Source organism: Fringilla coelebs (assembly GCF_963513975.1).
Source record: "Fringilla coelebs genome assembly, chromosome: 3".
Taxonomy (NCBI): domain Eukaryota; kingdom Metazoa; phylum Chordata; class Aves; order Passeriformes; family Fringillidae; genus Fringilla; species Fringilla coelebs.
This window is the reverse complement of record NC_140030.1, coordinates 106,204,494-106,229,194: the sequence shown is the minus strand read 5'-3', so window position 1 is coordinate 106,229,194 and position 24,701 is coordinate 106,204,494. Positions and strand designations below refer to the sequence as shown.

Below are 24,701 nucleotides of genomic sequence, written 5' to 3'. Positions count from 1 at the left end.
TTGCACTGTGCTGGCTGGCACAGTGAGTTCAAGCACCACCATTACCCAGGAGCCCAGACAGTTTGCAGAGCAGCACATTCTTGGAGGCTGTGACTTGCTGCTCCTGGCCCTCAAGCCAAGGATGTCAAAGTTGTCCCAAGGCACACATACAGTTCAGTCCTGGGTTGCAGTGAAGGCACTCAGTGTAGTTCTGGTTTGATTTCCCTAGGGAAGGGCAATTCTCCTGTTGAATGTGGACTTGCCAAGATAAGGGTGTTCTTCATTCATACTCTCTCTCCTTACCCTCAGGGAAGAAAGCAGTGATGGATTCTAGCCCCTTCCTGTCAGAGGCCAACGCAGAAAGGATCGTGAGGACCTTGTGCAAGGTCCGGGGAGCAGCACTGAAGCTGGGACAGATGCTAAGCATTCAAGGTGAGTGTCCTTAGCACAGGTCCTCAGCTGTCCTTAGTGCTGCCAGGTGTGACACAGGGTCAGCTGTCTGCAGTCAGGCAGTGTCAAGTGAATGTGGAGACTCTGAGCAAATGTGTGTTTGTCCTGTGAGAGCAGTGATGGAAATGTTTGAGTTCTATCTAATCCCAGTATGAAATAAATAGGTGGATAAACTTACACACCCTCACTCTTAATGTTCTTATTGTGTGTAACTGAAATTGGTTCACAGTAGGGTGACACTGTGAATTTTAATGTCTATGTTACAAGCAATTGTTAAGAAGCAGAGCTGTATTACACTCTAATTGCAGGTGCCCTGCTAGAGAAGAGGAGGGTGACAACAAGAATGTGATCCTGTTCTTTGTTCACCAAAAGTGGTCAAGGTTATATCCACAATACTCTGCCATTATAGCAACCTGATTGTGGTTTACATGCTCTGTGGGCACTGAAGCTTTACTGGAAAGGCCAGTACAGCTGATAATCTTATCAGGTATAAAACACCTGTTTCCATCCTGAGAGGACTTCAAACTGCTACTTAACCCATTGAGCTCTGAGGCCAGTGACCACAGGTGAAGGCATGAGTGACATCAATGTCTGCACTAAACTGTTAGGAAGTTGGCAGGTGTGCTCAGTTCAAACCTTATCTGGATCTTTCCAATTTGCCTTCCTGCCCAGCCTGATAGGGAAGGAAAGAACCAGCCAAAAATAGCTGTAAGACTTGTCTGGAAATAGCTTTCAATGTGTTTCTGAAATTGAGCAAGTGTCTGAAGTATTCACTTTGCTTGGCTTGTGCTTCTACTTTAATTTTTGTAGGTATCAACTGATGAGACTGGATCTCATAGAGTATTAAATACTTTGGGCTTGCCAACAAAACAAGATCAGTTCACTGTCCCAGAGAGCCCTGATTGGCATTTCATTTGCTAATCAATTGGTTCAGGTGGTTGCCAGGCTGATGGCCCCCTGGCAGAGCCTAGGGGGAGGCTTCAGTTGCTGTGTCAAAGGCTGCACCCCATGCTGTTTTCTCACCCTTCAGAAAGAGCCAGGTGCCACTGATGGCTCACAGCTGCAGATCCAGGAGGAGCTCCTGTGCTCCTTGCTTTCCAGTGCCTCTGGTATGTGGGCTGAGCAAGCCATGCCTGGAAATCAGCTCTGCAGTTAAACTCATCTACCATAGGTGGGATTAATTTCAGATTCTTGGGACACCACTGAGTTGTGCCTGCTGTGTGCCCAAGTCTGGTCACAGCTGCCCTAGGCCTGGATGTGAGTGCAGAGGAGGGAGCTATGAAAGGCTGTCTCTGAGGAGCAGAAATGCTCTGGATTTTTATAACTTGCCTGCTGTCTCCTAAAGTTACGGTGCTCTGGCAGGAGTGTCAAATACTTGGTGATTGACCTCACTCTGGTGTCAGGAACTGGCCTTCAGCAACCTCAGTGGTTGTACCCAGCCCTCATTTGGACTCTTGCTATAAGTGTGTGGACTCTGCTGTGCCTGGCAAGAACACAGGCCCATGGTGGCCTTGCTGGGGGACAGCTGTGGTGAGATAAATCAGACAATGCAGGCTGTCTGTTTCTTGGGGTGGCTGTTTGGACAGGAGGGTTTCATGCAGGTGCTGCCACTCCATGGGCTTCTCTGGGCCTGGTGAGTTTGAATTCACTGCTTCTGTCGGTAGGTCTGGGTGCTAACTGGGGGCAGGGGCTCCCTGTAGCTGGGCATAAGTCACAAAGCAGTGTCCTTAAAACCCCTGATGTCGGTTGTGTCTCTCTGATGTGGGAGTCAGTGGATTTGTTAGGGACCCACATTCCTAAAGGTCATGCACAGAAAAGATGCCAAAGGCCCCCACTCATCCTGTGTGCTGGGAGATGGTGGAAAGGCAGCTGCATTTGCCAGCTGAGAGTGCCCTACCTTGGCTCCTGCTTTGTGTTTTGTTCCAGTAAAGCCTCAGCAGTTGACCACAAAGACGTAAAACCTTATTCATCAGCATGTTGTAAGCCTGGCAGAGCTGCTTCCATGGCAAGGCTGATTTTTGACATTGCTGCTGAGTTTCTGTACAGTCAGCCTGGACTTGCAGGTTTCTTGGCTATTTGACGTTGTGCTCATGAACAAAGGGTGGGGGGGTCAAGCACCCCAGCTAAAAATGGATGCCCTCCCAGACCAGGGGTGGAAACCCTTTGAGAGCTTTATGGATGTCAGCAGTGAGCAGAATAAAGGAAATTGATCCTGAATGCCTGTGGCAGATGCTGATGCTTTGACACAAATGGCTTCTGGGAGTGGGAGCTGCTCTTAGTGAGATCTCTTCTCCTTTTGCCCAGTCACCCTTGGCAGTGCAGGTGACATGTTGAAGCATGATGGTGAATACCTTCACAGAGCCTAGAGAATATTTTTTAGCATGTTCAGAGGCTGGGCAGTGATACACCATCAGTGACAGAGCAGGTGTTTCTTTCAGTGCACACGCAAATGCAATGTCTCACCTTCCTGCGGGTTTGTAACGTCACAGCAGGAGCTCTACTCACTGTTCCTGCAAAGCCTGCTCCTCTTAAAAACTTCTCTTGGTTCCACACTGGGGTTTTCTTAGTACTTATAAATGCTGCTATGGCTTCACTGGGGATTTGTAAACAATGCTGAGTGTTAATGTCACATCTCTGCATTATTTATCTTTTTTTCTCCATTCCTTTCCATCCTTCTTCCCAGGACAGTCCTCTTAAGGTCACTGTTTGTTTCTTGTTTCCTGGGATAGATACAAGGGGGTTCATGCATGTGTATTTAAAGAGGAACAATAAATTTTTGTTTGAATGTCAAAATTGCATGTACAGGTTCAATTCTCAGGATCAAGGCTTGTAGCCTGGACTTTTCCAGTGCTGGGAGAGCAGCAGATAAATCTGATTCCTCTGTAATCATTTATGAAATGAAAAGTTTGCCAGCCATGGTGGTTTCTCTCTAAGTTGTTGTAGAAGCCTTTGCTCAAGCAGAGGACATCTTTCAAGATGCCCCAGCCCCTCCTCTTATGAGTGTAAATATTTGCTTGCTAAATACTTCTGACTTAAAAGTTTGGGCCCAGGTGTGTTCTCTTCTGCCCATGTGTTGTTGCTCTGCATTTGGGCAGTTGTTTACAGTAGCAGATGCTGAATCCTGATTTCTCCAGGAGTTCAGTACTTGTGTAAATGGTGTTTTACCATTGCACAGCACTCTAGAGGAGCTGCTGCCCCTTAAAATGAACTGGATTAAACCACACTGGGAACCTTGGAGCATTGGGATGGCTCTCCAGGGATCCCTTCTGTGACCTATGTTTCCATGAGGCAGTGGCCTCTCCTAGACCTGGATGCTGTACTGCTGCCAGCCAGAAGATGGGCTGAGCACTCTGCTCTTGGGTCTGTCACCTGTCACCACACCGAAAGAATTAAAGAATTACTTCTAGAACCTTCCCTGGGGTGTGCCTGGGGCAGGACAGCCTGACTTGTCTGAATGCAGGAGCACATTTCTTTGTGTGTTGAAGGATGCAATGCCTGCACTGAGTGCTGTGTGCTTTCCCTTGGCAGATGATGCCTTCATCAACCCCCACCTGCAGAGGATTTTTGAGCGTGTGCGTCAGAGTGCCGACTTCATGCCAATAAAGCAGATGATGGTGAGGAATATTCCGGAGTGTCTGTCAGGGAAAGGGACAATGGACAGAAAAAATGTCACCTGTGACATGCCCTAGTAAGGGAGGTGGATGGGGATTTTATAGAATATTTCAATACTGTTACCTATTTTCACTTGGGGGTAACGTGATTCCTTCTCTCAATTATGTGCTGTCTTTTCTCTCAAAAAAATTGGAAGTTTGGATCTAGACAGAGGGGAAAAAATGTGGGAGTTTTTCATGTCCTAAGGTTAATGTTGATATGGAGCAGGACGCTGCCACAAATATGGTTATAGGGTCTTCTTGAGTATACCCTCCTCTTGTATTTCCTCTTCTCTTTCTTGTGGGTCTTAAGGTAGTGTCTAGATATGTCTACATCCCATTTTAGAAACAGACTTACAAACCTCAGTCTGATGGAAAATAACCAGCAGCTTTGTTCTTAACATTTTGGTTAACTTGCATTTAAGAAAACCCAGAATGAAGTGAACTAAGTTTGCTTTCCCCAGTGTTTATGTTCTTTGTAAATTAATGTGTAAAGGGTGATGCCAGAGGAACTGCCAGCACTACTTATCTTCTGAAATACACTAAGCAGAGCTAGAACTTAAATATGGCAGTCTGGCAGGGTAGCAAAAAAGATGTTAAAGCAGGCTGTGATGTTTAATTGTCAATATTGCCTTAAAGAGAGTCATGTCTGGATTGCTTCTCTTCAGCTTGGCAGGATGATGAAAGAGGAGAAATAGCTGAGTCATTTTCTTAGCTCATTTTCTGGAAGATAGCAAGTGGCACCTAAAAGGGGATGTTTGTATGCCAAGGCAGCAGTGTTTGTGCTCAAGATTTCTGTTCCTTAGGGCAGAGCCCCACAGAGATCTGATCAGCACCTGTTCAGTGCTGGGGCAGCATTGCTGGCTGCACCACTCCTTGCCTTGATGTGCAATGACAAGGCACAGAGGATGATGTAGAAAGCAGGTTAGAGGTACTCAGAACTCAGTCACCTTAGAGGAACATGATTTCCAAGACTGAAAATCTTAAATCTTTGCTTCCCATACCCTGATCCTTTCTATTTATTTGTAGAAAACTCTGAACAATGATCTGGGCCCCAACTGGAGGGATAAACTGGAGTCCTTTGAAGAACGCCCCTTTGCTGCTGCTTCAATTGGTCAGGTTCATCTGGCACGCTTGAAAAACGGGAAAGAAGTTGCCATGAAAATCCAGGTGAGCTTTTCAGAGCAGTCATGTCTTGTTTGTGCTCATAGAAGGGCAGGAGAGCTACGTGTGTACTGTTAGAGAAATAAGAAACATTTTAATGGAAGTGAAGATGTGATGTCTTACATAGTGCAAGCTGAGTGGAAAAGACAGGAAAGGCTTTGCAGTCTGAGTCCAGATGAGCAGGAGACATCCCATAGATTTTTCACTGCAGTATGGGATAATGGTGCTGAGGGGCTGCTTGTACTTTTAGGGATGTATGGGAGAGTCCCACCTGCTCCCTAGGTCAGTCCCCTGTCTGGGATGTGCACATGCCCCAGCCCCTTTCTGGGTGTCAGCAGCCTCAGGTGGCTGTTTCCAACAAAAGGAGGTTCTAGAGCTAAAGCTCCTTGTACAGCATGGTTTATAATCCCAAGGAGTGAGGTTCCTGCTCACTGAGCAGTATCCCAGGGAAAGCTGGTCAACTCTTTGGTGGGTTTTTGTAGTATGGGGAGACTTCAGAAATATTATCAATGGGTGTGGGTGTCTTCTGAAGCCATTTGTGTCCCAAGTACTCTCTGAAGTCAGGCCAAGCGAACAGCAGCAGAAACTCAACCCTCTGGCATCAGCACACATTTTCCTCAGCAGTGCAGGCTCCTTCCCTTCTTGACAGACAGGGTGAGAACAGGATGAGGTGCCTTTGCCAGGACTGGGCTGGGGCCTCACCACTTGCCCTAGTGCTGGGAATGACACACTGGGGCTTCCAGGGGTGTGTGCTTTTAGCTGTGGGAGGGAAATGACTGACTGCCATGGCTGTTGTGAGATTTGTGTGTCTGAGAACTTGTTATGTGTTGGAAGAATTCCCATCAGAGGATCTGAACAAGCCATTCTGATTGCAAGGAGCTGCATCTTAGCCTTTCTGTGTGTCCCCTGGTTTAGATGCTGGGCTTTGAATAAGCTTTCAGAGGAGGGATGTGTGTCTCAGGAATGCCCTGGCCCATTGCCAGGCTGTAGGTGGCTGTGATGTGGGGGCAGTGGAGGCTGAGCCAGGTGTTTTTATCATACCCCGTACAGCCAGGCCATCTAACCTCAACACTGCTCTCCCCCATTCTGTCCCACAGTACCCTGGAGTCGCCCAGAGCATCAACAGTGATGTCAACAACCTGATGGCTGTCCTGAGCATGAGCAATATTCTCCCTGAAGGTAAAAAAGACAGAGACCCTGGCAGGCCCTGTGTTCCCAGTAGTGCAGGTTGAGTTCTGCCAACCCCTTTCAAGCAGCACATTTCATGTGTCCCTCCAAGGACTGGGGGAAGGAACTTAAGGATACTAAGTGTGCCCAGGAGCAGATTTCCTGCAGAAGGCAGCAGATGTGGGCAGAGGGTGCAGGGCCAGCTTGGGGAGCCATGCTCTGTTCCCCTGTTGTGCTGCAGAGCTGTGCTGCCTTTGCTGGGGCAGGGCCTGCTCCAGTGCCCACTTGGTGGGGTGGGAAGTGCAGCTGTGTGTTTGCTGGCCATGTATAGGCACACACCTGCCAGAGTAACCTGCACTTGTCTCTGTGTGTTCTCTATAGAGACAGACCCATAGGGATTCTTTGCAAAATATAAAATGCCTGGGAATACTCACTTTTGATGGTTTTCTAGGCTTGAAGTGTGGGCAGTGTTCAGGTGAGGCAGTCTTGCTTTGTCCTGTTACTTTCTGGTACATTTGGCAGAACTCATTCTTCTCAGTGTTCCCTTGTAGCTTTCCATGCCTGCCATTCTGTGCTCTTCCCAGATGTTCTCTATTCTTTCAGAGCTGTGGAGAACTGACTGACTTAGAACTTGCTCAGTGTCCCAGCATATGGATAAGTCCCTTTTCTCACAGGGAATGCAGGACTTACTACTCCTTTTCCAAATCCATGCCTGCAGCAGCTGTAAATATTAGTGGGACTGTACAAATGCTGCTCTAAAATCAGGCTGGGTGCTGACAAAATCTGGGACTGTTCTCTCTGGTGGCTGGGCAGGGCCCTGCAGAGGTTGCTGCAGCCCCAGCTGTGTCTGGCCCAAGAAGTAGATTGGTTTTCCAAATTCAAGACTCAGAAGACTGGGCTTGGCATCTCAGGCCCTGGCTACGTGCTGCTGCTGCAGTACACTGTATTAGTCATGCTGACTGTTCCTACCTGGCAGTGCCTGCTGCCACTTGGAGGCAGATATGGAGCTGTTTTTGCTGCTTTTTACCCAGTGTTTGGGTGCTTGTTTTTGGTGTGTGTCCCTGCACAGCCATGCCAATAGCAGGAATGGACAGCTTGGGCTGTGGGGTGGGAGCTGGGAGAGGACAGAGCAGTGCTGTGGATGTGCCTTGACTTAGGAGCAGCTGTGTAGCCTGTGCCTGTGATTGCTGCACAACCTGCATTTAGTTGGAAATGCACCTTGGCTCTCTGGGGGCTCCTGTGCTCCTCAGCTCAGCTGGCTGGATAGCAGGCTGTCCCTCAGCTGCAGCTCTGGGAGGCTTAGCCTGAGGAGATCCTTTTTTCTAAGCCTGCTCTCTCCTGTGCTGTTTGACTTTCAGGTTTGTTCCCAGAGCACTTGATTGAAGTCGTGAGCAGAGAGCTGGCCCTGGAGTGTGACTACCTGAGAGAAGCTGCCTGTGCAAGGAAATTCCAGTATGTTCCCACCATTGCCTTGAGCCCCTTCTCTGTGTGTGTGTGGGAGAGGCAGAAGAGGTTGCTTAACTTCAGGGATGGTGGAGAGCTGACTGCTGTGCCTGCCATGTGGCACAGGGGAAGGGTGCATGGTTGTGGCCGGAGCTGTCCCCCAGAATCACCACCTTGTCTCAGCTGGGCATGGTTTCATTCAGCTGAAATGTGATCACCTCCTCCTGTGCAAGTCTGTCTGTTGTGCCACATGGGAAGGTGCTGCAGTAACTCCTGAGGCTGGGTAGCAGTGCTCTTCCATGTGCTCTTACCTCAGCCTGTTGTTAACTTCTCCCATCCTTCAGCCCAGGAGGTTTTCAGTTCAGCTCTCTTAAAGCTGTTACCACCACCAGTGCTGCCTGCTCCTTTGGCCTGCCAAAGCACCCAGATTATTTTTACATGGTGGCTGGATGCTCTTCCTGTCCTGCAGCAGAACTGTCCCCGTGGCACTGCTCCCCTTGGCAGAGCAATTCTTCCATGTGTGTAGTCTGGCTCTAAAGCCAAGTGGGGTCAGCAAAAGAGCCCAGTGCCCCTTGATGCACCGGCCTGGAGACTTCCTCACATCACTGCTCTGGCAGGAGATGTGACCTCAGGAGCTGGCAGCAGCTCTAAGTCACTGGCAGGGTTTCTGCTGACTTAATCCTTACTGTTAATTGCTGAGGGAAACATTTCCTGGCAGCCCCAGGCAGGGTGTGGGGAGAGGCTGGTCAAGGCTGTGGAGGTGTTGCTGATGGGTCTGTCTGCTCTCAGGCTGCTAAACCTTTTCCTCTCCTTTCTCCATCCCTAGGGAGCTGCTGAAAGACCACCCCTTCTTTTATGTACCAAGAGTAATAGATGAGCTGTGCAGCAAGCACGTGCTGACCACAGAGCTGGTGTCTGGCTTTCCCCTGGATCAAGCTGAAGGACTGAGCCAGGAGATTCGAAATGAGGTAAATTTGGGATGTTGGGTTTCTGCCCTTGCTCAGAGCCCTGTGCTCAGCCTGTCCATGGCTGCCAGACTTGGGGGCATGCCCAGTGGCACAGCAAACCCTGAGCAGGACTGTCTGGAGGCTCTAGGAGGACTTGTTTAGGGAAGGTGGCAGTGGCACTGGAATCTCTCCAGGCTTATTTGGGCCAGCACTCGGTAGGGAGGGGCTGGAGATGGTGAATGGCAAGGGCAGCTGAAGGGGAGGTAGCCTGACTGTGTGATGCCATTTCTGGTGACCTTAAGTTTGGGGGGACTGTCAGTAAGGGCAAAGGGGTCTCATGCAGCTGCTCTTCTGGGCAGGATTGCAGAATCATCCCAGTACAAGCAGGTGGGTGTCATTCCTGCAGGACTGATCTGTGCTGCACAGGGCTACTGGAAAAGTACCTGTCAGTAAACAAAAGCTGGGATGTGGAGATAGGTGGGTGTTGTGCTGAATATAGCCAGGGATTGGAGTGCTGTGGTGGGACAAGCAGCTGCTGTAGTAGCAGAAATAACTGTCCTGGTATTTGGATGTGTGTGTCTGTGTGTGGTGTGAGCTGTCAGCTTTTAGGTCACTGGAGAAGAGGGCAGAGTCTGTTCCTCTAGTTAAACAGATCTCAGTGTCACATTAGATTTGAAGCTGTGCCAGAGCTGGCTGGCTATTCTTAGGGACTGTCCCCAGCAATGAGCTGCTCTATCTCCAGGACTCATTTAAAAGACTCTGAGCTGGGGTGTTGCTGCAGGAACAGCCCTTCTTTCCTGTAAGCCACTGGCCTGGCTGACCCTCTGCCTTCTGACCCAAATGGCAGTGTCCTGTAGCAGGGCCAGGCTTGCATTTGGTGCTCTCTTCCTTCCACCTTGGATATGATGTTCCACTCAGCGTTGCAGAAGCTGGAGAGAGGCAGAGTGAGGCTGGCAGTTCTGCTAAACAGGCTCCAGCTTAGCAATTCTCACACAAAAGCTCTGCTGGAGTATGTAATCCAGCAGGGGGGCTTTCAGGGACTGCTGGTCTTGCTTCTCTGTGCCTGTCAGTCCCAAGGTGTGGCTCTCTGCTCCTCCCCTCAAGCTGGGTCACTGCTGAGCCCACAGGAGTGCATGCTGGGTCTGGTATCATACAAGATTCCCATTCTTGCAGGCAGCCAGTGTGTAGTCAATGCTGGAAAGTGAAAAGGCAGGACCAGAATGCAGTTGGATGAGCACTGGAGCATCTGTGCCATCTGCTAAGGATGTCCCATGGCAGGGGTGGGCTGGGAATTGCTGGTGTTGTGGTGAGAGGTGTTCCTTCAGCTCTGCAGGAGTTTGGCAGCATAGAGCAGATGGTTCCTGCTGGTGTGGCAATGTGTGCCCTGTTTGCTGATGCCTGCTCTAAGTTACAGGTGTGAGCAGGGCTTGCTGCCCTCCTGACTTGTTTCTTGTTTCTCCTTGCTTTAAAAGATCTGTCACAACATCCTGGTGCTGTGCCTGCGGGAGCTGTTTGAGTTCCGGTACATGCAGACTGACCCCAACTGGTCCAACTTCTTCTATGACCCACAGCTGCACAAGGTAAGCCTGAGCAGCCACTCTTCTGCCTATACAAACATCAGTTTATCAGTTTTCACCAGCTTTTGATTATTCCTCACTCCCACTCCCCACTTAATGAGTCCTGGCTGAGATTCTCTCAGTTTCCTGTCCTTGAGGCATGGGCAGGTCGCACAGGGAAGCCTCCCTTTGCCACTTGCCCTCTCTAGGGCTCGGTAGGAAAGCAGGGCTGCTGTAACCCTGGCCCTTGAGCAGTCACAGCTGCTTTCTTAACCTCAGGATCTGTTCTGAAGGTGGGAAGCTGCAGCAGGCAGTGCTCTACCAGCACACACTGGAGCCCAGGACTTTTCAGCTGAATGCTCTTGTGCTGTGCTGAGGATAAGGGTGGTAATTCCTGCTCATTGGGTTGGCTGCTTGTCTGTGCTCTGTAGGGCAGATGGAATTGCTTTTTATTCCTGAGGTCTGTGCTGCAAAGTGCTGGGAAAAGGTTCAGTGCTGCTCTGTCCCTGCACATGGAGCCTGAGTGGAGCTGCCAGCAGAGCGGGTGTGGCAGTGTGGGCACTGGGCATTGGCCTCAGCGCTGTACTGGTGCAGTGCTGGGGCTGCAGACTGGGAATAAAGGAGTCAGGGGCAGCTGGGATGCAGAGGAGAGCTGGGAAAGCCAGCTGAGCTTCCTGAAGAAATCAGGAGCATTCTTAAGATCAGGTTCTACCAGACTGGCTGACTCTAATACAGACAGCTTTGTCCATTTCCAGGTGGCCCTGCTGGACTTTGGAGCAACGCGAGGGTTTGATGAGAAGTTCACAGATGTCTACATAGAGGTGAGAACTTGCACTGTGTCCTAGAGAGCTGCACTTGATTTTGCAAGTGCTCTTATCTCTTAGCTGTTTTCACTTTGTACTGGAATACACTTTGGGTGTGGAGGGAAGCAGGGCTGGAGGCAAGAGAGCAGTCTCTGTTCCTGTTTCATCCCTTGCCCTGGCTGTCTGCATATGTGCTGCAAGCTGCTGCCTCTCTGAGGTGGGATGTTCACAGAAGTGCACTGCAGTGATGCTTGCTGGGGGCCTTGGGCAACAGGGTGTATCAGAGCACTCACAGTTCTGTGGTTTTTATATGAAGATATGCAGGAATTGCTTGTTCCCCACCTCTTCCTGAGATTTTCAGATTTTTCACAGATAGATGAATGGATGTGAAGTCAAACGTGCTTCCTTTGTGATCACCATGTTCTGTACGTGGTAGCTGAGCTGCCAGGGCCAGCAGCTGCCACCTAAAGCTGCTCACAGTCAGCTCTGCTATTTCTTTGGGGAGGGGCTGACTATTTGTGAAGCTTTTTTTGCTGTCCCTTACATTCCCTGGGCCATGTGCAACCCTGTTGGGAAGAGGTGGATCTTTTAGCCAGTAGCTCTTAACCTGCCCAGCATGCAGGGCCCTGAAGAGAGGGCAGAGGCAAGGGAGTGAGCAGGTGGGTGGTGTTGATGTGTGTTCCTGTGGCCTGTGCAGCAGTCCTGTTGTTCAGTCTTCTCTTGGCTCTCCTGAAAGTATTCTTCCTTCTCAGGTAATCAAGGCAGCTGCTGACATGGACAGAGAGAGAGTACTGAAGAAGTCCATTGAAATGAAATTCCTCACTGGCTATGAAATCAAGGTATGGAGCAGAAGGGTCTGATTTTGGTGTTGGCCACAGATAAGGTGATTGCAGGTCTGTGAACTTCCCCAGACTTCTTGATGTGGTAAAAGTGTCAGTCCAAAATCCCTTTTGATAAGCATGAGAGAGGAGGGTAAAAAAGGTTTTGGCTTTTGTTCTCACTTCCTTTTGGGAGCAGGAAAAGTAATGAGGATACAGCTAGCCCCAAAACCACTGTCCTTCTTTCTCTCCCCGTGCAAGACCCTGCAGCTGATGACAATTCCTGAAGTTTCATGACTGGGAACACATGAATTATAGGAAAGTATCCAGTCACTTTGATTTTGTATTTTCAAAAGGATTTGAAGCTGTCAAAGGGAAATCGATTTTCTCACGTACTCCTTCCCACTGTGCACTTGTGCAAATGTGTTAGAACCAGCATGCTGTATGACTGGGAAGATGCTCTGTTGTATAACTGATGCTCTTCTAGAAGGTTTAGTTGCTCAGACTGTATGAACTAAATGTTCCTCAGTCTTGCTGAGGGCTGGAGGTTCCCTCTGTCCTGGACAGATCTATTTCTCCTGAGCTGCTGCTGTTAGCACTGGCATTTCTTTTCCTCCTTGGTGGTTCTCATGACTAGTGATGTTACTTATCCCTCTTTCCTTTGGGCAGGAAATGGAAGATGCCCACTTAAATGCTGTCCTCATCCTGGGAGAGGCTTTTGCATCTAAGGAGCCTTTTGATTTTGGCAGCCAAAGCACCACTGAAAAGATCCATGGTTTAATCCCAATCATGCTGAAGCATCGGCTCATCCCCCCACCAGAGGAGACCTACTCTCTTCATCGCAAGATGGGCGGCTCTTTCCTCATCTGCACCAAACTGAAGGCCAAAATTCCCTGCAAAAACATGTTCCAAGAGGCATACAGCAAATACTGGAGCAGTAGGGGCAAGAAGCCAGAGGAGTAGTAAGAAGGAACTTGTCTTGTTCGGAGGGCCCGGTTCAGCTGAGCCTTGCAGAGAGCCTTCTAAGCCTCCCCTGCGTTGCTCCCCAGCTCTCCATCCTCTTGAGATGCAGCAGCCCCATGCCCTGGAAGCCAAGGGTGCATTCCACGAGGACAAAGCTGCTCTTTCCTGCTGTGTCTGTCCTGCCTGGACTGCCAGCACAGCCCACAGCTTGCAGGAAACTTGAGTGCTTCTGTGCTGCTTCAAGGCACCAGCTGACTACCTTGAATGCATTTGTAACATTGTGATGGTGGCTGCATATTGAGAGGGTTTTATAACGAGTAGGGAAAGGAGGATGAGAGCAGAATTTAATATTGAAACCTATTTGTAATTGTCCACAAATTGTTTTTTTAAAAACCTTCCCTCTTTCAAGCTGAGGTGGAATTCAAGTAGTTTTCATACTGTGAATTTAGAGAATGAAATACCAAGGTGTTCCCTACCACAGACACATCCAGCACTTCCCCCACGTTTTTGTAAGTCAAGTGGTGGCAGTCTGAGAACCCTCCTGGATTCTACTGACATTGATTTAGTGCAAGGGGCGTGTGTGTACGTTGAAGTTTGATGCTTTCTGCCTCTTTCTGGCTTGCAAACTAAACATAGGAAATATTTTAAAAGTCCGAGAATTGAATGCCAGTCTCTTTTAAACACACACACATACACACTCTCACAACCCATCTCAGTTCTGGGAATCAAACATGTAATCAGCAGAGCTAGATCTGAACACAACTAGTGGGATTCTGCACTGTCTGGTAGGTATCAGCTTTCCTGAGGGCGAGTTAGATAAGCTACAACTCTGACACCCACTGCTTGCTGGACTCCTGACTAAGAGCCTCCTCTGTGTGTTTCCCTGTGAGGCAGAACTTGCAGCAAGGCAAACAAGTGTCCTGTCTCTGGAGAGCAGCTGCAGATCCAGCTGAAATGTCACACAGCTCAAACCAGACGCACAGTTTTAAACTCTTGGAGTCAAGCTAGGAAATTGACTTTTGTAGGTTTTTGTACAAAGCCTGAACCTGTACAACTTCCTAATGTCAATAAACAAGTGCTTGTGCGGTGGGCCTGCTGCTTGTGCCTGTGTCATCTTCTGGTGTGGGAATGGACACTCAGGTGAGCAGTGTCCTGTTCTGGGGGATAAACAGCAGCTCAGCAGAAGCTGAGGTCTGTTCATGCCATGAAAATCCCTGGTAATTCACTTGGTTTCTAATCTTCCTTTGTTTCAATCACTGTTAGCAGCCTCCTGAAGACAAGTCTCTTTGCCTCTCCTCCACTTGTGAAGGAGAGGCTGTTGGAGTTGAGGCTTCCCTGGTGCTCATGGGGCAGGTGTCCTTGTCTGGCAAGTGCCAGGTATTTATTTACCAGCAGGCTCAGCTGGTCCAACTCAATTAACAGAACCCAGGAAGGCCCAGGTTGCCTGATCTTACACTCCAGCATGTGTGAAATCCTGACAGCTGACACTTCAGAGGGAGAGAACAGGTAAGTGAATAAATGGGCCCTCTCAGGAGGGACCTCTGAGAAATAGGAAAACAGGTTATGGTATTATCTTTATTCCCAAGCCATAAACATATAAGCCACTTCATTTAAGACTTTAGTAGAACAAGATGCAGTGCAGTTCAGTTCAAAATCCCAGTCAGATTATTCTTAACCTTTTGAGAAGAGTTAACTCTGCTGTTCAATGAAGTAATAGCTTTGCATCAAGCAGTTTATCAGTGTACAAAGTTACAGTAACCTTACTTGTTTTGAGTTCTGATAGACATTGTTTAGTTATTCTCCTTTGGCTCTAGACCTTGCAGCTGTAAAAACAGCAGAGTTGTTTGAGCTGTTAAATGCTTATGTTAAAGTTTAAAAAGCAGAGTATAAAAAGCTGACAAGAGAATTAGATTAGGTGAGCTTCAGAGCAGATTTTCTGAAACTGAAGATTCAAGGCCAGCATGTTCAGAGGACTTGAAAAGGTGGCAGAGTAAGCTGGAGCATTGCAGTTCACTTTTCACTTGTTCATGTCAGCCCAGATCTTGTGTATACCATGCTGGGGCAAGAGTGTTCAACTCCTGGCAAACATTCCCCTTCCCAAGAGGGTTTAGGAATGACATCTAGCTGAACAGTGGAGTTTGTTTTGCATTTGCAAGAGGGTAGCAACTTGCAGAAGCTGAAATGTTGCTTTATTAGGAGAGCTAATTACAGCCCTCAGTCACTAATTCTCCTGACCTTTTGTGTATGCTCTGAAAGCATTATTAATGGCTGTAGCTTTGTCCAGAGAGATTTGTGACAGTAGGAATTGCATGGCAGAGGAACAGCCCTGTAGAAAACGTGAGCTGGAAACTCTGGCTTCAAGTCAGAGAAGTTGTGACATTGTGCAGTGAGCAGGAACACTTGGTCCATGCCAGCCACTGCATTTACTTGAACTGTGCTTGCAGGGTTGAGGATGTGACTGTTTCTATGCTGCAGGAAGCTTCTGTGCTCTAGAAAAATCTCTTGTGAAAACATTTCTTCTTTGCACAGGACAGGCTGCAGATTAAAGCTGCCTCTTGAATGACAGTGGTTTTCCATTCTAAAGGAACAAGATTCAGGCTACCTCCGGTAGCAGTGATTTTCCTACCTTCTTTCTTTAGTCAACCTGGCTGCTGCATCAAAACAGAAACTGAATGCTGAGGAGCTGAACAGGAGGTGAACATGCAGTTCAGTTTCTGCTTTTCTAATACCCAAATCCCTGACTATAAGGCCCTTTTCCCAAGACCTTCACAGCTGTCATGTGCAACTGGAGCCCTGGGAAATCAGAAATAAAGCACTGATTGAAAAGTCAGAGCACAGGAACCAGGGTATGTCCCAGAGCTACAGCAGCTGCCTCAATGGGATGAGCCATGGGCTTGAATCCAAGTGAACATTTTGACTGAAAGAGGGACAGGAGTAAGGCAGCCTAAGGCCTTGGAAGAAGTGGGAATCATGGTGCCTGGTCCTGGGAGGATTTGGAAATGGAAGAATACCCAAGCTGGCACTGCTGGCAGTGTGGGATGAGTAACAGCCCAGTCCTGTACTCCTGCTGGGGGGGGGGGGGTCACTGAAGCAGGCACCAAAGCCAGGACTCACCCCAGAATCACTGAGGTTGGAAAAGGCCTCCAAGATCATCAAAACTAACCCTGAGCCCAGCACTGCCTTGTTCACCATTAAACCATGTCCTTAAGTGCCATATCCACACATCCTTTGAACACTTCCAGGGATGCTGACTGCACCACTTCCCTGCACAGCCTGTTGCCATATTTCACATACCTTCCTGTGAAGAAATTTTTCCTAATATCTAATCTAAATTTCCCCAGGCCCAATGAGGCCATTTCATCATCACACCAAGAGGGGAATGAATGAAGAGGAAGATGTACCAAGACACTGTGGTACGGGAAAAATTCCAGGCTGCCTTGTGAGGAACGGGGGGGATGACAGGAAAGGGTCAGGGAACATGCAAAACTGCACATATTTTGAGATGTACTCACATATTCTGAGATGTTCTTAAAAGTGCATCAAGGCCAGTGTGATGCTCGTAGCTCAGAAATAACTCACAATCCAGGCTCTAAGACAGCTGAAATATTTGATGTGTAACTACAAATGAAGGAGGAACAGCAAAACCACCGACTACGACTACATAACCACCTATTTCTTAGGTCATCACAGCACAGCTGACCCAAGAAAAAGGTCAGGAAAACTGTAGTTCAATATAGCAAAGTATCCAGTCCCTTTGATTCTGTATTTTCAAAAAGATCTGGTTATTTTTTCTGAAAGCTGTTAAAGGGAAATTGATTTCTCACATACTCCTTTTCTTCCCACTGTGTACTTGTGCAAATGTGTTAGAACCAGCATGTTGTATCTTCAAGAGCACCATCATTCCCCTTTCCATTTCCTCCTCAAAGCTTATTGGGGGGAGGTGGGAAAAAAGACAGAACATCTACATTTCTAACAGTTCCCTGTTTTATTGCAGTACATCAAAGTAGGTTAATATTAAGTGTGTTACCAACATAAAATATTGGTGGTAAGTCATTTTTACATTGTTGACTGTTCCACCTTAAATATTTCTGTGCAAAAGAATCTACATCATTGTTCTGTAGCAGAGAATCTCTTACAATGTCCCCTACAACATTGAGGGCATTAAACAAAAGAGTGAGAAGAGGCAAAAAGCAGAATTTTTCCCCCACACGCACACTTGTCAGCTTTTATACTCTAAAACAAAAAAGTGATTACATCTATGCCATGCAAAACTGTACAATAATATTACAATGAAAAACCTAAAAAACATATTTTAAAAATAAATGATATGAAACTGTCATACATAAAAAGGCAGGTATAGCAACACTGGTTTGTTTGTGGATTTCTTCCCTGTAGATGACTGTCTTAAATGGAGAATGAAAATAGGTTGTACTGAGCTGCAGCTGGAATGAGAGGAGCTGGAATTCAGAGTGGAAAGCCTGCAGCAGAGCGGCCTCTGGGGGTGTTCATCAAACAAACTGTGAACACAAAGTGCACAGAAGGGTGCTCACACTTTGTGTTAGTGCAGAAAAGTTGTCCCATTTCCTCCATGGAACGGGCTCGTGTTCACAAAAGAACCCACAGCAGGAATTGCTATGTGCCACTTTGATTCTCAGACTAAGGCTCAGGAGCTGGGGGTATTTGCACTGCAGTAAGTTTAACCCTTAATGCATTCATAAAACAGAAAAGAAAACCTTTTTCCACCCAAGAGCATGTTTGTCCTGTCATTCAGGGTTTGGCCATGCAATACAACACAGGGCCAGAATCTGTTTCTGTGTTAATAATCCAACTTCTGTTTGGAAGGGCAGACACTGTGAACCAGTTAGGTGCAGTAACACTACATTTCTATAAATAAACTATGCTTTTTGGACTTTTTTGGTATGGCAAGACCTTTAACTTCCCTCTGCCATGCACCTGAGAATAACACCTGGGTTGTAACTTATCAGAATCAAATCAAAGAGAGAACATTCCTGACTCAGTTTTGAAACTCATTTAAATGGGCAAAATGCACATTCATAACAAGCCACAGCAATTAAGGGAGGGGAAAAGAAGCAACTACTTCACCACAGTCTCAGGAATGTTTTTCTGAAACCACCAGCTGTCTTCTACAGGCCAAAGGCAAGAGAGAAGAGAGTACTGTAGCCCTGCTTTTGGGTTTGTGAAATGTGGCAGGAAGCCACATACCTGTGTGTGCACACGTGCAGGGGAAAACTATTTACCAAACCTATGCCATCCTATAACCTGGAATCCTTAGTAGCTGCCTGAATCTGGCCAGATCCTTGTTGCCATCAAAAAAGAGAAAAAAAAAAAAGGCAAAACCCCAACAACCCATCTGTTCAAGCACTGTCAAAAATGCAAACAAACACCTTCAGTCTCAGCCAAAAGGAAAAAACCCAGCTAGAAACACGTCCTGTGTACAGAGAACATGTGCCACGCTCAGGAATTCGGGGGCAGGGTTTCAGCTCCCAGAACAAAATGCAGCCCTCGACCTGTGAAGTTGAAGCAGTGCTACAGTGCAAAGGAGCAAACATCAAACCTCAGGAGACAACTGCCCTGGAGATACCAGTCAAGAGTCTTACAGTTCAAATGACCAAGTAACTTTTCCTAGCCCAATGAGTCTTTAGAAAGCTCAGCTGCAGTATGCATACCAACAAAAAGAGATGAGTGTGGTTTCAAATTGAGTCTGTAACCAAATGGTCCCCAAATACATAAAACTATTTAAGCCTTAGGACAATTTTTCTCTTTTCCAATAAGTGATGTGGTCATTTGCTTTTCAACTGAGAGAACAGTTGCTGTTTCTCTTCTCAACAGACACGTATAAGAATGCACAGGACCAAACTAACGATTAAATAAATCCTAGAGAAGACTGCTGAGGCTTGGACATTGTAGTGTACAAACAGTGTGGGCCTGTGGAGCTCTCATCCTCTGAGCTTAGTGTTGGAACACAGCTGACCTATGCTCTGCCTGAAAATGCCAGGGGTTGGTATCAATAGATTGCAGGCACTGGAACAGAGCAAACACAGGGGTTTACTCAATTTAATGTTTGCTAAGTGGTGGCTCTTCAGGTTCCACTTTCAGATAGAGCTTTAGGCACAGCTGCAGAAAAATAACGTCCATGGAAAACGATCCTGTGACCCTCTCTCAGGGGACTGCCATGCAGGCTGCTCTGTCTTTAATGACTACTGTTTAAATGCCTTCTCTCAACATCAAAATAAGATTATTATTTAAATACAACATACAGTAAATACAAAACTAGTCTGCAAAGGCTTTGAAAAGTGTGTGGACATGCTTCACCAAAACAAGGGGATTGTGGGGAAAAAGCAGTGGCTATACTTGAAGCAATATGCAGCCTTTAAAAAGAAGCTGATGTGGAATTTCAATAATGCCAATAATGCCCTGCCTATCTGTCCCTCAGAAATACATTAACTTTTCTGGGAGGAATTACTTTGAGATGCTTTGCTGCTTGCTAAAGCTTGTAATCTCAAATGCCAGGCTTGCAAAAGTAGTAGGTTTGAAGTGAAAACAAACAACACGACCAGCTTGCTACTCTGAAATACTCAAATAGGAGAGAGACAGGCTTTTGATATGATGGTTTCTATAATAATTTCTTGAATTCCTGTCCCAAAATTACACTGAATTAACTTAAACTTGGATAAGCCTCTTGATTCAGAGTGAAAGAGAAATCTTACCTAGGAGACCCAGCACGATTAAATGGATTAGATGATCTGTGTCTTGTTCCCTATGTCACATTTAGATCATACCTGAAAATTACTGTACATGGTTTGAACTTACCTACAACTTCTATTAGGGAAGACAGAAACTGCAAAACTCCAAACACCTCTGTGTGGGTGAAACTCTACATAACTGCTGACTGCAAGAATACAGAATGGTTTAATGAGAGCCATAACAAGTTTCCAAAACCCACAAACCCCAATATTCTAAATACAAAAAGCCCTTATGTGTTTGAGTATGGTCATAGTATGAAGTCAGCAACAACACTACTGGGAAGAGAGGCTCATCCCAAATGAAAAGCACAATCTGCCTTGCTAACTGAAGAGAGGAGACATCTTCCTCTTACCATACATCTGCTATCAGTTTTTCATTTATTCTGCCAACTGGGTGACCACTTCAGCTTCTTATTTACTTTTCCAGCTTCAGCAGGCTCTGCCTTCCACTGCAATACTTCCTGCCCTCCAACCTGCCCTGCTTTTGGAACCAAACAGCAGGTGAGCACATAGAAACAAACAACTGCAAATTGCACAAACCCACAGCACAGGTAGGGGGCAGAGGAAAACCAACCTTGCCAGTGCAGCAGTTGTGGGTCACCAGGCATCTCTGACTACCACAGTGTGAACAGTGTGAGGTCAGTCTTCAAGGTTCTTTGTTGCTACAGTGACACCAAAGCCAGCCAGGGCCAGCTCTGGGCTAAGGGCACTCGTTTGGCTGATGTGTATTAGCAACCAGTATTTGGTAATGACAGTAAGAGTTTGCTGCTTGGGGATGGTCAAGGAGGTGTGGAAGACTGCTCCCTTCTGAGTTAAACCTGCTGAAAGGCTGACCCAGGGAAACAGTTTTCCTGCTGAATCCAGCTGCACTGAACTCCCTTGCTGCCTGAAGGACCTCTCCTGTAGCTGCTGCAAGGCTCCAGCTCACAGGTGGCACGCACGGAGCCAGGGCAGCCTGTGGCTTTTGGGACAGGGCCTTGCTGCCAACTGTTGTAGTTTCTGAAAAGGATGGGGACTATGAGGAAAACAGGAATTACAGCTTCAGTTCTGCTACTGAAGGCCAGAAGGAGAGAAGTGTTGTGAGAGCACTGCGGGGGCTGTCCCAGCAGCGCCGCGAGCACGCGGAATCTCTGTCCTGCCGGAGGTTTTAGCCAGGCCTCCGAGTCTGTAAATCACCGAGCATGAAAACAGGGACAACACAAATCTTAAATTAAAGGCTCTCTTAAATAAGCATCCATCTTCTGCTGCATACACAATGCTTTTTTTCTTTGAATATATACATACGTATTTTACTCTAACATCTGCGTATTTATTTAAACTCTGTACTGTAGTAAAATATGCATCATTTTAATCAATAAGGATTTGCTGGCGACAATCAGATTGACATTCAAACGTGGTGGCTGAAAGCTTTTATGTGCCTCTGACATACTGATCATTCCCCATGGAGGGGAAGGGGTCTCTGTGCTACTTTTGTACAGTACAATGAGCTATTGTATGAAAACAAAATCCCTCTGAATTTTCTCTTGTTGACACTGGTCCGGTCTACTTACACTACCTTTTGGGAAGTGGAAGGGGAGTGGGATAAATATGTCTTTAAAAATGAAGCAGCTGTAACCACAAAAATGAAACCAATACTAATACAAATCTACAGCATCTGATATTTACCAACACCCTAGCTTTGCTCATTTGCTGCTGTCAGATCTGGGGAGGTGAGGCAATGCTGAACGGTGCTGAAGGCGACCAGCTTTTACCTTCCTCTGTATCCCACTCCCAGATCCTTTTCCGACAGGGAATGGGGAGGGTTAGGAGGATGAAGGTGAGAACTGGAGCAAGTGAAGGGGACAGCCATGGGGACAGCAAGCTGATGTGATGCCAAATCTGAATGCTGAAGCAGTTCATGAGTCCCAACTCACGTGGTCAGAGCTCTCCAGGGAGAGGCTCTTGGTCTTGTGAGGAGAAACCGGGCTGGGAGGGCTGCTGAGGTTGGAGCTGTTCGATGCTGTCGAGTGTCTTGGAGAGTCAGAGTCCTGCAGCCCAGAGACACAAGAACACCAGTAAGTAACAGGAACAGCAACCCTGGAGGTCACTGAGGGTGTCTCAGCAACACTGGCTGGATTCAGAGGCCTCTGCAGATTTTGCTTGTATCCAAAAATACTGAGGGATCTTTTTTGCTCACGATTTCCAAGGAGATGCTAGATTAAGTGGTCAGGTCACTCTGCTTTCAGCAGGCATAAGTGATACTGACATAAGGACAGAGCACCAGGGGGATTCTGGCAGTCTGTGTGTTGCCAAGGGCTGCTTGGCCAGCAGAGTGTGCAGCTTCAGGCCAGCAGAGTGTGAACCTACAACAGCTCCTGCATTTTCACAGATTATGATGGAGATGGTCTTGCACTAAAATGAGAAATCTTTGTGGCTTCATCACAGCTCCCTCTTCTATGTCAGCACCAGGATATCAGTTCAAACATCCTATCAAGTTACTTGGATCTTCCAGAGCACAGAAGAATGCAACTCTGAGCCTGAATTTGGGCTGACAGCTGTCTTTCAGCTTCCACTGGCAGGATATCTCCAGTACCATGAAAAGCCTGTATGATCTCTTATTTTCACAGTCCTTGGTAAGAAAGCGGGCTGGGGAAGCTTTGCAGGCCAGCTTCAGATTGAACCATTTAAACAATTCTGGTTGGAGGGACTGAGTTTAGCACTGGGCAGGATTTCAATCCTACCATAATGACAGTCTTGACTGCACAGAATAGAAATTATTAAATCCATTTCCTTCTCTAAATGAAATTATAATTCTTAGATCACCTTGTTAACTAACTTCTGAGTACAAAGTGAAGTGGTTGCTAAGATAGCTTATGAATCTTTGCACATAAAGGCCAAAAGGAATAACAGAACTTCAAGCTGTGATATGCCACTATCAAGCTGTTACTCTACTGGCCCTGTATTTGGGGGAGCCTTGCTACCCACACATCTCCAGCTAAGGAACACAGGGAGCTTTTTCTGCATCTTAAATACCAGCACCAGAGCTGACACTTTGACCAAAGCCTTTTGTAGCTTGACATACAGGAAATCCATCTCTCCACCATCAAGGATTCCCAAACTTGTAGCCAACCCCACGAGAGGACTGAAGTGCCTCACCTTTATCCACACTGTAAGGTCTCTCCTCCTGCTGCAGCCACTCACCTCTCGCTCGTAGTCCCTTGTGGGAGCATCGCTGCCCTGGTCCAGCCCCCCTGAGGACAGGGACCCGTCTGAGGGCGATGCCATGGGCTGGCGCTTTGCTCCGTAGCTCCCTCCCGAGAATTCCCTGCGCAAAGCGCTGCCGTTCTGCGCCGACGATCCTGCAACACAGGGATCAAACTGTGTTACAGAGAATCATAGAGTCAGAGATCATGAGGCTGGAAGAGACCTCTAAGATCATCAAGTCCAACCTATGCCCTAACACCTCAACTAGACTACAGCACCAAGTGCCATGTCCAGTCTTTTTTTAAACACATCCAGAGATGGCGATTCTACCCCTCCCTGGGAAGAGCATTCCAGTACTTTATTATTCTTTTGGTGGAAAAAATTTTCTTATATCCAATCTATATTGTCACAGACATATTTTATAAAAAATCCTTTTCCTTAGGATTTTTTCTCCTGAGAAGCTGAGGCCTCAGAAATTAAATGTAAACAATGATTATCAGCTGGTGTGGAATGCAACAGGTACATCTTTGATTGGTCTCATGTGGTTGTTTTTAATTAATGGCCAATCACAGTCCAGCTGTCTTGGACTCTCTGGTCAGTCACAAGATTTTATTATCATTCCATTCCTTGCTAGCCTTCTGATGAAATCCTTTTTTCTATTCTTTAGTATACTTTTACTATATAATTTTCTTTTAAATATAATATATACATAATATATTAATAATCAGCCTTCTGAAACATGGAGTCAAGATTCTCATCTCCTCCCTTGTCCTGGGACCCCTGCAAACACCACTACACTACACCTTCCCTGACGACCTTCCCCACTCAACACATGAGGAACTTGTTCAGCTGTTTCTCTGGCTAGTTCTGCTTTCCTGCAGTGTGTCCCAAGGTGCCAAACTCATGGCTTCCAGGCTGCGTGGGCTTTTAGCTTGGCTGCTGCAGTTCTTGTGGATTGTCCAAAGTGTCCCTTGGCCCTCTTACACTTGTCAGTATAGGAACACTTTTCCCATCACCGTGTGTTGGAACCCAGGACATTCCTCTGGCTGCCCTGGATCACTCAAGAGCCTGGCAGGGGGCTCAGAGACCTTGGCACAAAGACACCTGTGCCTTCCATTTTAGCCCTTGGAAAAAATTACCAACTTTGTGTGAAGATTTACAAGCCACAAGGGTTTGAGTAGAATGATAGTTAATTTGCCACAGGGTGAAAAAGTAGAATTTTGGGGTTTTAGAATGGGGGTTCAAGAGACAAGATGGAGGAATCTGGGCATGTCCTGTCCTTCTTCTTCTTCTTGTCCTCCATCTTCTGCTGTGATGGCGACACTTCTGGATTGGTTTAGAGTAGAGACAGACTGTCTAACATAGGTGATAGCTATTGGAAAATTATTGTAAATAAAGCACACGTAGTTCTTAGCATAAAAGCCACCCCAAGGGCAGGCACTGTGCCACAGCCTGACCTGCCAGACAGACCTCAGTGGGTCACAGAAATAATGTGTTAGATAAGAGAAAATACACAACCTTAAAAACCAGAGCTGAGGAATCTCAACTTCTTCTTCGGTCACAGGGCTGGGAAAAAAGACTCTTTAATACCTCAGGAGCCATTCCAGCAACACAAAACCTGAGAACCATGTTCCCAGCAAAGGTGGCAGTTGTAGAAACAGCTGTGATAGCTGCCTATTTCCACTGGCCTCTTTCAATGCAATGCCACTCTTCCATTCCAGCAGCCAGTTCTCTAGTCCTTTATCTTTGCAATAGTGGCATCAAGAGCTACACACAGCTCAGCAACAAAATTAATAACCATGGAGCTTGCGAAC

General features: G+C 47.0%; 2 protein-coding genes across 8 annotated transcripts in view; one reads left to right on the top strand and one right to left on the bottom strand.

The window, feature by feature from the left end:
- COQ8A (coenzyme Q8A) overlaps nt 1-14,027 on the top strand; it is a 43,208-nt gene extending 29,181 nt beyond the window's left edge. Inside the window, exons 6-15 of the mRNA XM_084202531.1 lie at nt 289-411; nt 3,958-4,043; nt 5,109-5,249; nt 6,341-6,422; nt 7,769-7,862; nt 8,680-8,821; nt 10,273-10,380; nt 11,112-11,177; nt 11,912-11,998; nt 12,647-14,027. Coding sequence (XP_084058657.1) covers nt 289-411; nt 3,958-4,043; nt 5,109-5,249; nt 6,341-6,422; nt 7,769-7,862; nt 8,680-8,821; nt 10,273-10,380; nt 11,112-11,177; nt 11,912-11,998; nt 12,647-12,940 — 1,223 coding nt within the window. The 3' untranslated portion in view covers nt 12,941-14,027. The remainder of the gene's footprint in view (nt 1-288; nt 412-3,957; nt 4,044-5,108; nt 5,250-6,340; nt 6,423-7,768; nt 7,863-8,679; nt 8,822-10,272; nt 10,381-11,111; nt 11,178-11,911; nt 11,999-12,646) is intronic.
- Nucleotides 14,028-16,906: 2,879 nt separating this feature from the next.
- CDC42BPA (CDC42 binding protein kinase alpha) overlaps nt 16,907-24,701 on the bottom strand; it is a 184,673-nt gene continuing 176,878 nt past the window's right edge. For 5 of the 7 annotated variants that reach the window (XM_084203490.1, XM_084203493.1, XM_084203494.1 and 2 more), the window contains 2 exons: nt 22,885-23,042; nt 20,228-21,731 (listed from right to left, as the gene is read on the bottom strand). In XM_084203490.1, the coding sequence (XP_084059616.1) occupies nt 21,600-21,731; nt 22,885-23,042 (290 nt within the window). In that variant the 3' untranslated portion in view covers nt 20,228-21,599. Of the gene's footprint in view, nt 20,183-20,227; nt 21,732-22,884; nt 23,043-24,701 lie in introns of those variants that run through there. The other 2 variants (XM_084203496.1, XM_084203492.1) reach the window with 2 other exon arrangements.